This window comes from Miscanthus floridulus, chromosome 14, assembly GCF_019320115.1.
Source record: "Miscanthus floridulus cultivar M001 chromosome 14, ASM1932011v1, whole genome shotgun sequence".
Taxonomy (NCBI): Eukaryota; Viridiplantae; Streptophyta; class Magnoliopsida; order Poales; family Poaceae; genus Miscanthus; species Miscanthus floridulus.
The window spans coordinates 36,083,816-36,096,922 of record NC_089593.1 but is presented as its reverse complement, the minus strand read 5'-3'; the positions used below and the strand labels follow the sequence as shown (position 1 = coordinate 36,096,922).

The 13,107-nt window shown below is 44.4% G+C and overlaps 1 protein-coding gene across 1 annotated transcript; it reads left to right on the top strand.

The window, feature by feature from the left end:
- Positions 1–8,380: 8,380 nt before the first annotated feature.
- LOC136505483 (uncharacterized) lies at positions 8,381–9,810 on the top strand. Its single transcript, XM_066500643.1, has 2 exons — positions 8,381–9,021; positions 9,237–9,810. Exons 1-2 carry the CDS (start codon positions 8,433–8,435, stop codon positions 9,314–9,316), a joined length of 669 nt encoding a protein of 222 aa, XP_066356740.1. The 5' UTR covers positions 8,381–8,432; the 3' UTR covers positions 9,317–9,810.
- Positions 9,811–13,107: the final 3,297 nt, after the last annotated feature.

Below are 13,107 nucleotides of genomic sequence, written 5' to 3'. Positions count from 1 at the left end.
TGACACCTTCATAGTGTTTATGATTCCTCATTTTCTTTCTCTCGGGTCTATATTCACTTCTGGAATTAATGATGTTTATTCAAGAATCGACTGGTAAATCCTTCCTGGATTAACTCCTTCAAGGGTGTTCTCATTTTCAGTGACTAACATTTCTCTTCTATGAGATGTATTCTCTACTACATGAGAGATTATTATGTGATATACACAATGAGATAGTGTTATTCACTATAAAGTCATCTGATGACTCCATTCCTTCTATGACATGCTCTTCTTGAGACTTAAATATTCATTTATGAATATATTCTACCTTAGACTACTTAATACTTGTATGAGATTTAATTTTCGTATGTTACGATTTATATTCTTCAGGAATTATATGAATTTCATAATCCACTTATTAACTGCATATTTTATATTCATTCATTTCATTTGCCAGGGATATAGCAGAACAAATATTTCTTCTTAGTAAAAGATTCAGCCTCAATTGTTTTCTTCGTTGACCCGATATAATCACTACAGGTGACTTTGCCATGGACTTTATTTTTCGGATCCAGGTTCTCATAAGAGAAATATTTGCAATTGTAGAGGTAGCGTTGTCGTCAACTATTATTTTCTCCCAACACTCTCACAATGTGAGATTATTCTATCTCTTTGTCATTTCCCAAATAAAAGATAATTTATTGTTCTGCGTACCCAACACTATGATGCGCGTAAGGATGAAATGGTCGAAAATAGTATTACAATATAGAAAACGAAAGCAGTCGGTTCGAGATATTTCTACATATTTTAGCAATTAAAGAGTACAAAAAATAGTTGAAAATGGTTGTGAAACCAATTGAAAATAACAAATTTTTATGTTTGGCGAAATTCAAAAACAGTATCATAATATAGAAAACGGTATCATAATATAGAAAACGAAAGCGGTTGGTTCAGAATATTTCCATACCGTTTTCATCCTTATGCGCGCACTTAGTGTGTCATCTTCATGATGATCCTCTTCATGATGTGCTTAACCTTCTTTATGAGGTGTTCTCTTCATGATAATGGAGGATTTTCATTTTATTTCTATTCAACAAGTATACACTAAACTAGAATTCACAGGCGTCTCCATATATTTTAGCTTGATAGTATACAACATTTAGTTTACTACTAGTAAACATAACTTTTGGTTTATAACTTTAAGTTACTCCTCTCATTTTCAAAAATATCTGGCATATGCTCCGTTTCATGCTTCACAAGAGCATTAGCCAAACTATTGTTTGATTTAGTGCATGATACTATTCTTGCTTCAAGCTTCAAGGAATATTTTTCTCTTAAGACCATTTTCCTTCTATGGAAATAATATCTGACATTCAACATAGGCTTTCTCTCCCTCTAATGCCAATATTAGATCTTTAATAGCACACTTCAAAATATATCCCCTATCATGGGCTTAAAATAATTCAAATTCATGTATCTCCAACTACAAGTGGAGGCCCATTCATATATGGTATAATGTAGTTTTATGGGAAATATCGACGCACATATTTTAACATGGGTTATTATTCACTAAATGCAGTGAGCTCGAATGCATAAAGTGCACTTAAGAATATTCAGCATTCCTACAAACTCAGGGATGCTCTCCCCTGATTTGTACATATCATGGTTAGAAAACTATTTCATTGTCTAGCTTCTTTATTATTTACCCAAAAAATAGATCCAATTACTCATACATAAAAAAATAGAACATATTCTTCAAATATATAAAATATGCAATATTCAAATTCACATAGAATTTTATAATTGCCATTAATGCAAAATTTCCCAAATGTCTTTTCTTCATAAATCCCAAATCATCTAAGTATGTTATCCATCATCTTAGTTCTACAATTATTCATCCCATCAATTGGGACTTCTCTATTTAGCTAATTTTAGATTAACCAACTCTCCCTGGTCTTAGGTTACTTGGCCATGGACCAATATAATGCTTATGCATGCCGCGCATTGAAAGCAAAATATTTCTTAGTTCAACCAGGACTAGTGTGCTAGCTAGTCAATTTAATTATGAGGGGAAAAGGTAGTAGCTACAAGCTACGAATATAGCTTCTATGCTAATATTCATGCATGAGTGGAGATAGTTGCAGCTCAACGAGAATACAACATAGTGATATATATTCATGTGTAATATGGAATATTGATATTCAATCCAACATAATAGATAACAATAAAATGCAAAGCTACAAGCTTACTTGCAATTAGTGTAATGCAAAGAAAGTTAACTCGGTCGAAAGGGACATGGCTAGGACTTTAAGTCCTGATACATGCACTTAATGATAGATTTAGGAAGGCTATGCCTATTAAATATATTTTACCTATATTTTCTTATGCCTTTACCCAAAATTCCTCCCCTTTTCATGCCATAATTACTTCATGTAATATGCTTCATGCATCATCTATGACTAATCTTTCTAATGTTTCATAGAATCCAATCATACTTCTAGTATTCATTGGTTGTAGCATGAAATTCATATATCCTATGTACTATTCGGTGTACAACAGCATATTCATGGTAGGACATAAACTTATAGTTTTTTTGGCTAAAGTATTTAATACTTAGATTTAGGATTATACTATTTCTTGGCTAAATATATCTTTTTGAGATCAATTAATATGCTATTATAGTCCAACTGTTCGTGTGTTTTTAGGAAATTTAGTTTCCCTTCTACCTACCTGTTAGTAGTGCACAAAGAACTATAACCTTCATGATTAATTGAGGCTTCTTTGTGGATAAAATTAATGCAAAATTTATTTAGATAGGCAATAGGCAATTGTTTATATGTAAAACATAATTCATTCCATGCAAGATTAACATATATTACTGTAAGTAAAGATGGCAACTAAGAATATTAAATGCTTCATATTCGTCTTCAAGATAATAAAGTAACCATTAACTCTTCTATGAGTTTACATAATCCACTTAACTCAACGGGAATTAAAACTTAAAGCACTACCACCACTACTATCAATATGTTAGGATATCAAATTCAAAAGAAACAAATCTATAAGCACATGATTTAAGTTTTTCTTCAAGAGAAACTTTAAATGTTCTAATCTCTATCTTACATGTCTTAGCTTCAATGCTTGACATTTAGCAGCTTCATGCTTGCTAGAACCTTGTAGCAGTATAATATATGCAAGTCACATATCCTGATTTATATAGAGCTATCTAAAAGTTCTGACTCAATTTCCAATATTTCAAACATTATGCAATCATCGTCATATAGAATATCTTATAGAATTTATCATACAGTGAGTCCCATAAGACCTTTAGGATTTAGCTGGGTCATACTCATTCTTTGAGAGTATTATTAGGAATTACAATGCTTGAGACGGTCCACTCCACTTTAGTGGCAGTAGAATATCCTACTAGGATTTAACAATGACCGTGCTATATAATTATGCCATTCAGGGCATGTCTAGGATATTCCTTCTTCATGAAGGTATGCATATATTATAACTAAATCATGTGCATATAGGTTTACTGTGTGTAAACAAGTAGCAATGTGCAAAAAGATAGTGGATGGTTATGCAAATTATTCTTATAAATTTTCAAAATTAATACCATACATTTGTTCATCCTAAAAATTCATTATGCTAGAAAAAACAAATATGAGCATATCAAAGATGATAAGTCTAAGTCTGCAGGAATTAGAGTGCTCATAAACCTTATACCATGTTTCTAGTGTAATTATTCAAGTTTTTATTCTTACAATTACATGGTATAAAATTCATAACAGGGTTGCACTAGCATTTTTCAGAATTAAATTCACAGTATAGAATTTTTTTTCAGAATTAATTCTACCATGTAATTCAGAAAAAGCTAGAAAATGACAACTAAATTGTAGACTTAATGTTGTATACAAACTCTTACACATGTGGGTATAAGAAATATATTAAATATGCATAAACAGAAGGTCTAGGGTTAATTATTCCAAAAACTACGGTAAAAACTGAAATTTCCGATAAGTTTCATTCAAAACACCCGAATTTCATAATTTCCAGAAAGTATAGGACGTATTCTGCAAGAATATAGTGTAAATCTTCTGGATTCAGGGGCTTACTAAAAACTTCAAATTAATAAAGTCCTTTCTTATTTTTTCTCCCTGGATTTTTCTAGCCGGACGCATCTGCTGAGCGCCCGGCGGGGCAAACGGCATGCGGGCCGAGGCCAAGTGTATGTGGGCAACGCTCTCGTTGAGCATAGTGTTGCGGCAGCTTCGAGCTGGTGTAATGTGCAGGTGACAAATGACGTGCGGGCCATAAGGCTATACGCAGATCAAAGGCGGCAGATGGGCTACTATTAGCAGCGAGCCGTCGGCAAACCGGCGTATGGCATTGGCATCAACTCCTTGCGACATGCATGCCGCGCGGGCGGCGGCCGTGTGTACCATGTTGTATGCCAGTGGAACGCGACCATGGCGTTCAAGCCAACAAACGTGTATGCCAATAGTGCTGATTGCGGCATGCGGGCCGCAAACATCAGCAAGGAGTAAATGGCGTGATCGTGGACGTCACACGTGCAGGTGCAGACGTGTGCTAAATGGCGTTTAGCACTTTTATATGTGCATGCAAGCACTGAACGGGATGGAGGCCACGTGCTAGTATCGTGCCAAGAGACTGCATGCTCTTTTTGTTGTTTTTTTTTTCAACCCTAGATGCAATTATCCGTAGATGCAATTACTTTTACATATTTATGCGCATACTTCATATGCATGTATCTACTACGTGTAGAAATAATTAGTGCAAAAATATTAGCCTGACTCGATGGTCGGGACAGGTGTAATCTGCAAGATGTGATTCTTTTCATACCCGATAGAGGATGCCAACTTGATCTACCTTACTTGCCGCGTAGGGCAGTGGTCAGTAGATACATACCGCGTAGGGTGTTTGGCCGACGGTGCATGTCGACACAGTGCAGATTAGCTGCAAGAAGAGGTACGTAGCAGATCCGTTCCGCTAACAACGTCAGGTATCGACGTCGTCGAAGTAGTCGTCGTGAGACATTGGCACAAGCATCGGGGTCGAAGGTTGGCGGCAAATTCAACGGCGACTTTTCGTGCTGATAACGTGTTATAAAACATATTGTCAGCGGTTAGGACCTTTCTCTCTCCGTCTCTCATGATCAACACAGTAGATGAAAATACAGAACAAATAGACACAAGATAGGGAGACTATTCTTTATTTCTCTAAATATTGGTAATTACAATATAGAGCTCCTACGTATATATAGTATTGTCAAGGTCTAAGAGTTTGGTAAGAGCCAATATACAAACGGATTAGGATTAGGATTCCTTCTTCTCCATTCCTTCTATGATAGAGTCCGTATGTTTTACAACGGTGTTAATTTTGTTAAGTTTGGCAAGTATTTAGAAAGTATATTAACGTCAATATACAATACTAAGAAAATGCACTACGATGGTAGTGTATCACATGGCGGGTCTAATGAAGTTGTTGATGTTAGATGAATTTTTCTAGAAAACTGGTCAAGAAAGATAGAAAAAACATTGATTATACACAAGACGAAAATGACCCAGCAGGAAGACATTAACCAAGAGGTACCATTAATTAAAAAAATCCTTTCGCGTAGCACTAATAATAGTAACAATTTGAATGCTAATCGATTTTAAAATCAATTGTGGTATCCCCACTTTCGCATGCAACTTTAGATTTGAAGGGCATTGTAACAAAAAGGCTGTCCCGTTCCCTGTTCGCAACTACAAAGTCATAAAATGTTGTACGCACGACCATATGCATGACGTGCTAGTGAGCGGTGTACACGGTGTATGAGCGAGCACAGCTCGCCGCTCCTTGTCTTTTTTTTAGGGAAGTATAGCTGGGCAGGGAGTGCACACCAGTAACCGTGCAACAAATATGTGTGCCACGTACGTAATCGATGGAGCTGCAAAGTGTGATGCACAAGCGATGCTCTTTCCCTACGAGCACTGTACGTACGTGCCGAAAGAGACGTGACAAAAGTTTACTCTTTTACACTTGTCTAGCTAGCTACAGCGGCGCGACGACGCGCGACGTTGTGGATATGGTGCATGGCACACGACACCCACGTTTATCCCCGCAACAAACAAACCGTGTGGGCGCGAGCGTACGCAGCGCTGCTGCCTGCGGACGCCAAGCCAGCAAAGGAAAAAGGGCGAGCCCACATCATCCCCCGGCGTCCACGCGGCGCCCGGCGCGCGCTTCCGTGCACGGCGCAGCCGCTTTCGGGAGCGGGCCGGGGGATCACCAACGGATGCTCAGCCATCCGGCGCCGCACAGCTGGCGGACGCCACGTCGGAGGATGCATGCGTGCCGGCTGCTGGTCGTTTGAACGTGTGACGCTGGTTTCACGTCCCAGTTTCGAAGACTCCTCAGTTTTATAGGACTAGATTGATGATTGAAATAATCTCTCTCCGAGCAAGTATAATAAGAGGATGCAAACTGGCTGAATGCTGAGATGGAGGAGAGATAGAAGAAGAGAGAGGAGAAACGGACTATAACCTTACAGCCGGCTTGGACACAACAACTAAGAAACTATGTAAGAGAGACAAGTGATCTATGTATTAATATTGAAGATGTAACTATTATATGAGTGGGCGGAGAAGTATGCTGCAATGATTCATACAGCCAGCTGCTGGTTGTATTATTAAGCTAGCTCTCAATGCACAGTTTCATATCACGGTTTCATAGACTAGTTGTAGCAGTTAATCCTTGCACTATGTTACGATGAAATGTGCCATGTAAAATATGTGGCTATTTGAAACCGTACGTAAACAAAACTATACCTTCCAAGTCTTCCATTTTACAAGGACAGGAGAACATGATGTCAATCTCTCGGGCTAATCGAATAGATGATGTACAGAACAGAGATGGCTAGCATATTTCACGTATTTTCACAACCCCCGCCAAATACGTGAATATATTCAGTCAGGATTTATTTTATCACCTAAAATATGTGAGATGCATTCGGTATGGAATGCTTCCAAACAAAAGGTTTGCATCAGCCTCCAAATAATCGATAGTACTTCGGGTTATAGAATCTTTTGTACATGACTGTATACACATATCTGCATACACATCTTGATGGATTATTGAGTTTCCATTCATTCGTTCGGCAGGAAACTACTGCTATCTACAACTTCAGACCATGCCAAGGCAAGGTTGATGCAGGCTACTCGACACTACTATTAAAACATGACTAGGATTTGGACATATGTAATCAGCAATTGACCATGACCGCAGAACATGGCTAGCTTTGATTAGGACCTATGTAATCAGCAATCGACTGAAACAGATACGATTCAGTTCTCTTGGAAAAAGACGGGAACCACATGAGCCACCAGTACGCAGGATAAACCAGAGCCGGAAAGAGCAAACAAAGTTCTACTCAACTGGCTTCCCACACAGTCAGCATCTTATTTGCTGACGTGGCATCTCATTTAATGACATGAAACATCAATGAAATGCCCATGAAGACTGGCCTATAGCTACCTAGCATACTGAAATGTCAGTGGCAGGCAGACGTACGGATGCGTCGCGTGGTTGGTCACGGCGGTGAGAGTGAGAGAGAGCACAAGATCAAGACGACGCGCGCACGCGCACTCGCACGCACACTCAGACTTTGTGATCGAGACTGCCACGTCTTCCTCTGGTCCCGTGGCGGCTGCACGTACCTAGTACGTGTCACGTTTTGGCAGTAGCTCGTCCAACTGTCTACAGACAGGACGAAGGATCTCGTCCTTTTCGAACGTTGAAGAAGACTCTGGACAATGAGAGATTGGAGGACGATGAGGAAGCTGGGGGTTCTACGTTAATTCTGTGGATCGACTGATCCCCATGTCTATTGAGGCACACAAAAGCTCAAGGTTTTGTGGACTACTCGAGCTCAAGGAGCAAATGAACGCTGGCATATACAAAAGAAAAAAGTAGCATGAACACGAGTATTGGCTCTGTTCGCGTGCCTTTAAACCCGGCTTGATCCGCTTCTTTTTTTATTTGAAACAGTGTTTTCCTCTTATAGATTCCTCCAAATTCATCCAAATTTCTTCATATTTCTCCAAATTCCTCCAAACATGAAGGCATCTTTTGTCGATCACTAGAAACATCCATGCATGATGCTTGATGCCTTCATGCATAGGAGTACTACTAGTACACATGGCATGACGTGATTGACCACCTCCATGAACAGGCACATGATATGTCCATTCCATTCGTCCACGCATCAAGGCGGGTCCCACACCCCCCTACCAGCCAGCCCAGCCCCACTACAATGGCCCCCGTCCCGTCCGGCGGTACAAATAGCCCCCACCCTCCACCCACTCAGCACCATTTCACACCTCCCCGCCTCCCTCGCCCCCCCTTCTCAGTGTCCAAGCGACGAGATCGACCACGCCGCCGAGATGTGGAGCTCAGACTCCGACCCCGAGCTCACCGCCGCCGCCACGGCGTCATCTTCCTCCTCGTCTGCCACCGCCTCCCCGCCGCCGACCCCGCCTCCAGCTGCACTCCTTCTCCGCCAACGCAACCGCAACCGCAACCGCCGCCGCCGCCGCAAACAGAGCAGCGCCGCCAGCGCGGTCGCCGTCTCTGCCCCGCCGGTCGACGAGCCCGAGGCGGAGGCGGAGGACGTGTGGCGCGGGGCGCAGTGGGAGGCGGCGTGGCCGGCGCGGCGGGACCCGAAGCCCGTAGTGCTCGCGGCGGGCGGGGACGACGCGGTGGGGCGGTCCCGGAGCCTGACGGACGACGACCTGGAGGAGCTCAAGGGGTGCGCCGACCTGGGCTTCGGCTTCAGCTACGACGAGATCCCCGAGCTCCGAGGCACGCTCCCGGCGCTCGAGCTCTGCTACTCCATGACCCAGCGCCTCCAGCTGGACGACGTCGACAAGCCTGCGCTGCAGCAGCAGCACGACGCCGCCGCCGCCGCCGCACCGGATGCCTCCGCCGTGCAGTTGCCGCCGCCCGTCACCAACTGGAAGATCTCCAGCCCCGGTAAGCAACGCAACGCAGAGCAGCAAGCCGTCCATGACTTGGGTTCCTTGCTTGCTTCCCTCCTTTCCTTGGTCAATGAAGATGGATGGAATCTTTTCCCGTCACGGAACCAACCAAGAACACCACTTGTCGAAGGACGATTTGCTCGCTTCTTTGTGTTTGTCGGCACCTGTTTCTAACGAGTGCAGTCGTCCTTTGTCTTTGGATAACCGCAGGTGATAGCCCCGACGAGGTGAAGGCGCGGCTCAAGTACTGGGCGCAGGCGGTGGCGTGCACCGTCCGCCTCTGCAGCTGAACGCCGACGATCCATGCGCACCATTCGCCGCCGGCAAACACACCATATATCATATCTGCCGCCGTCACAAGAAACGATCGCCGACGAGGACAACGTAAAAGTAAACGACGGAGCAACAAGATGCCGGACGACCAGACCTGATCGCGAACGCGCTTGCTGCTGCTGCTGCTGTAAAGTGATGGAAATGCGGCGTCCCAGCTGCGACGGGGGGCGTTGGCAGCTGCCATGATTGATTGCAGCTATTGAGTCTGGTGGAGCATTGTTGCTTGTTGGTAGTCGTCGTAGCAGCACACATGGGCTGGGCTGGTGGGAAGCGGTTTGGTTGGTTGCCCGACTTGCTGTGCTCTGCCTCTGCTCCAGCTGAGCAACCTTCCTCTGCCTGACAGTGTCCAGCCATCTGCAGGAAATAAAAACTAGAGTACTCCATTGTACTAGTAGCAGCAGTGATCGAAATAATGTGCAGAGTAATTAGTACTGCAAATCGGGGGATCAGAGTGAATAAATAAATCTGTGGATCTCATTATGCTGTTGCTTTATTAATCATTGGCTTGTTGTACTGCAGCTGTTTGGTTGTTTTATTTATCGTTTGGTAATCGTGGAGATGCTTTTCTTCTCTCTATTTATCTGCATTGCTTTAGTCTTGTGCAAAGATTTGCTTCCAGCCTGGTCATGGCACCTGGCTGGCTCTGTCCTATGACCAGAACGAACGACAACTGATGGATTCGGCGACATAGAATAAAATGCTATCAAATGCGCCGCAGCCATTCAGATTTTTATACTACGCGTTTCCGACCCCATTCCAAGAGATTCCAAACCAGATACACCACCTGGAGCCGCTGGAGGCTGCAGCCTTGGTATCTAAGAACACTGAACTTTGCGAGCAAGAACATGACAGTTTTAGTTTCCACAGCGTCAGTATCATGTGAACAGTCAGACAATTATAAGGATAGTTCATTTGATTAACCTTTTAATAAAAAACAGAAAAAATGGTATTTGAGATTGGGCATCTTTTCATGTGCGATCTGCTATTGCAAAAACCTTTTCTTGATTGTTTGCCAATGGTCATTAGAGCATATCCAAGAGTTTCCTAAACATCTCCCTAATTCTTATTTTTTAAAAGATAGGGAAAATCCTCTCTCCAACAACTCCTAATATATACTCTAATCTTTTAGCACTTAGGAAATCCCCCCTCCTTCCGCTAACTTTGTGCGGACGAAGCCACGCACGGATCGGCGTTCCCACGAAGTCCTTCCCGCGCCTTTCCCAGCTTCTGGCCCTGGAACTCGTAGTGGTGCGACGCTAGCGTCTCGGCCGTCTTGCCAACCAGGAGGACGGCGACGAGCTGCAGCCCCTCAGTGAGCTCCCCGCCGCGTCGCACGAATTCGACGAATCGGTCCACGAGTGACAGGTCGATGTACATGACCGAGAGGTGCGCGACGCCAAGCACTGCGGTGAGAAGGAACTGCGGCCAGAAGGAGCGCAGCAGCGCGGTGAGCACCGGGCGCTGGGGCTTGGATGAACCCGGCGCCGGCGCGGGCCAGTTGGAGGCGAACAGCACGTACGCCACCTCGGCGGTGTTGGGCGGCGCCAGGGGAGGAACTTGGTCGGCTGCGAGCGTCACCTTGGAGCCCTTGGCGATGAGCGGGGTGATCCTACTCGGTCTTGTTGCCCCGCGTGGAGTTGATGACGATGGAGCCGTCGCAGCCCCGGACGAAGCAGAATTGCCACCGAGGCGACGAGGAGCGCCTGCTTGTTTGCGTGCAGGCTGCTGGTTGCCTGCTTGCCTGGCTGCTACCCCCCTGCTACCCCTCTGTTTGCTTGCCTGGTGGCCGGCCGCTGTGGCCTGCTTGCCTGGTTGTCGACTGCTGGGCTATGGCAACACGAAGAAAAGGAGGCCGCGACGGCGTACCTATGCGCGAGCACGATGAATTCCGCTCCAAAAAAAAGCACTGAAAAAAACCCAAATGGGACCAAAATTTATTTTTTTAAAGTAAAATATTAGAAGTTATCGGAGATGACTCTTTTTTTTCTTCCTATACTTTTTAAGAGTCAGAAAACATGGAGTTTTTAGTAAGAATATTTAGAGAACTCTTATACTAGTACTCCAATTAACTTAGTTCTGCTAGGTATAACTGTAAAGTCAAGTGCTCTGGTAATTCATTGCCGGATTAACGGATCAGTTTCCATGGATCGCGAGTGAAAAAAAAAAGAAGTCGCCACTTGTTTCACCTGATCCGGCGCCGGTTAGCTTGCGGGCCCGTCTGTTCCCCCGATAATTAATCAGGAGAAAACAGAAGGCCCAGAAGGACCACAAAAGCCATGAATTCGGCAGAAGACGCCAGTTTCAATTCGTTCATCACGCTGTCACTGTCAGTTCCGTCAGGTTGTGAGACACTGCAACGCTCACATGATCCCTGTGAGCGAGAGAGGTCACAAGCCACACAGCGCTTGCATTGCTGCGTCGCCACCACCTGTCCGTCCGCCTCGATCGATCTCAGTCCCACTGTCCGTCACATGAGCTCGCGTGCATGCATGGCGATCATGCCATGCGTGCCCGTCATTAGTTCCTCCGCCTAATCATTGTGCTGGCGCTAGCCCGTGTGCAAAAAATTGCTCGCTATTTGGGGGTGCTGCGCGTTCGTGAAGCCCGTGTGGTGTGATGTGATGTGATTTTAATCACTGTTTGTTTTAGTAACACGAGAGGACGGACACCTGTCCCTGGTGCCTTGGTGCAATCTGCAATGTGGTCTGGACTGTGCTGGCCAGACAGCCGTTCCCATGCCTGTCATCACCAAGTCTGGCATTACGCATGCATTAGGCATTACACCAACGCCAAGCAGAGCGTGCACTAGTAGGGGTCAAGCTTCATTATGTGTGCCTGCCTGCCTACTGGCTTTCCTTTGCTAAAAGCGACGGTAGCGTGTCCCGGCCCGGGCTGCTGCAGCAGCGACAAAAAGGAAACACACCACATTGCTGGTGTGCGCGCCCACGTTCAGATTCTGACCGCAGCTGGAGCAGGTGGGCGGATGATAGACATATCATCAATCGTCGACGGCCTGGGCCCGCGATCCAGGGTCCAGCACACTGCGTCTCCGGCGCTGTGCTGGATCTTGAGAGCTGAGACGACACAGAGCAGGCACCCCAAGGACATGCATGGACCGCATCACACATGCGTCTCTGCTTGATCGCCCTCGATCATCGAGAGACGCAGCGACTAAGATGTCGACGTGCCGTCTACCTCCGTGTCGCGCCACGATCGATCTGTGCGTGTGCGAAGGGCTGCTTCAGAACTCGTGCAGCTTCTCGTATGCATTGGTGATATGGCGCGTTCGGTGTTATGTGTTCTCCTTTTTTTTTCTTTTTGCAAAACGGTGTTATGTGTTCTCCATGATCAGCGGTTCCTCGGTTCGACCATCATGTATAAACGCAATGATTTAGATATAGAAAGGGGTATTCAGACAAATCCACAGAAATCAAACACCACAAAATATAAAGACATGCTCCCTCCGTCTAAAAAATATAGTCGTTTTTGGGCAAAAACACACAAACCAACGATAATGGTAGAAGATCGATTTTCCTTATTTGTCGGACTCTACGAATAAGAAAAATTAAGGTTTTCGCTGTTTGTTTGCTATGACTGCATTGGCTATTTTAGCCGATTTGCCTATACTCTCACGCATAAGAAAACTACTGATTGACTAAAATGACCTCAATTTTCCTTATTTGTCGGACTCTACGAATAAGAAAAATTAAGGTCCAGATTATTATTAAGTTAGAAAGTTTTTTTTTAT